This window comes from Borostomias antarcticus (genome assembly GCF_949987555.1).
Source record: "Borostomias antarcticus genome assembly, chromosome: 37".
Taxonomy (NCBI): Eukaryota; Metazoa; Chordata; class Actinopteri; order Stomiiformes; family Stomiidae; genus Borostomias; species Borostomias antarcticus.
This window is the reverse complement of record NC_140270.1, coordinates 313,589-314,303: the sequence shown is the minus strand read 5'-3', so window position 1 is coordinate 314,303 and position 715 is coordinate 313,589. Positions and strand designations below refer to the sequence as shown.

General features: G+C 37.3%; 1 protein-coding gene across 1 annotated transcript in view; it reads left to right on the top strand.

The window, feature by feature from the left end:
- Positions 1 to 419, top strand: part of ccnb3 (cyclin B3) — a 7,555-nt gene extending 7,136 nt beyond the window's left edge. The window contains 1 exon segment of the mRNA XM_084461152.1: positions 248 to 419. Within this exon segment, the coding sequence (XP_084317278.1) occupies positions 248 to 320 (73 nt within the window). The 3' untranslated portion in view covers positions 321 to 419.
- Positions 420 to 715: the final 296 nt, after the last annotated feature.

Sequence of the window (715 nt, the reverse complement as noted above, 5' to 3'; positions counted from 1 at the left end):
CCTCATTATACCCTCCCCCCTCTCTGTCTGGCTTGGACTGAAATAACCTTCTCTTATCTATATGGATGGGTGCGTCTTCAGTAATTGGTATAAATTTGTTCAGAATTAATATTGCTTTATCTCACCCGACCTCAAACACTTGAAAGGTTGCGCCGCGTCCACAAAGGCAGTTTTATCTCTCACATACTCCATCTAACAGTTAGAAAACAGTAAACAAGTAAGCAATGTTGTTGTTGTCGTTTGTCAGGGTGTTCTTCGAAGTGGCGACCATCCCTGTCGTTGCCATAGAGACCCTGGAGAAGGCGCTGCTGGCACAGTGATCACCACGCCGACGGTCGCCAGGGGCGATAATATTGCTAATATGCACATTTTCAGAAAAGAACGTGGCATGTATATATGTTATAATATTTATATAAACCTTCCCCTTCTATCTTTTTTATTTTATTTTTTACATAACAAACGTGTAATAAAGGTGAATGGGCAGTTTGGTTTTTGTATTCTGCTTATGATCAACGTTGTGATATTTTTCAGATATATTCTTTTATGTGATTTTTTATATTATATACATACACCAGTTCCTCAATCTGTTTTACCGTAGTTTGTTCTGAGAGAGATTTCCTTAACAAAATGTTCAGGTGTTTTTTTAGAGTTTTGGAAGAAAATAAATGTACAAATAATGTGTAACTTGTATGATGTAACCTCGTGTCAGTATTGA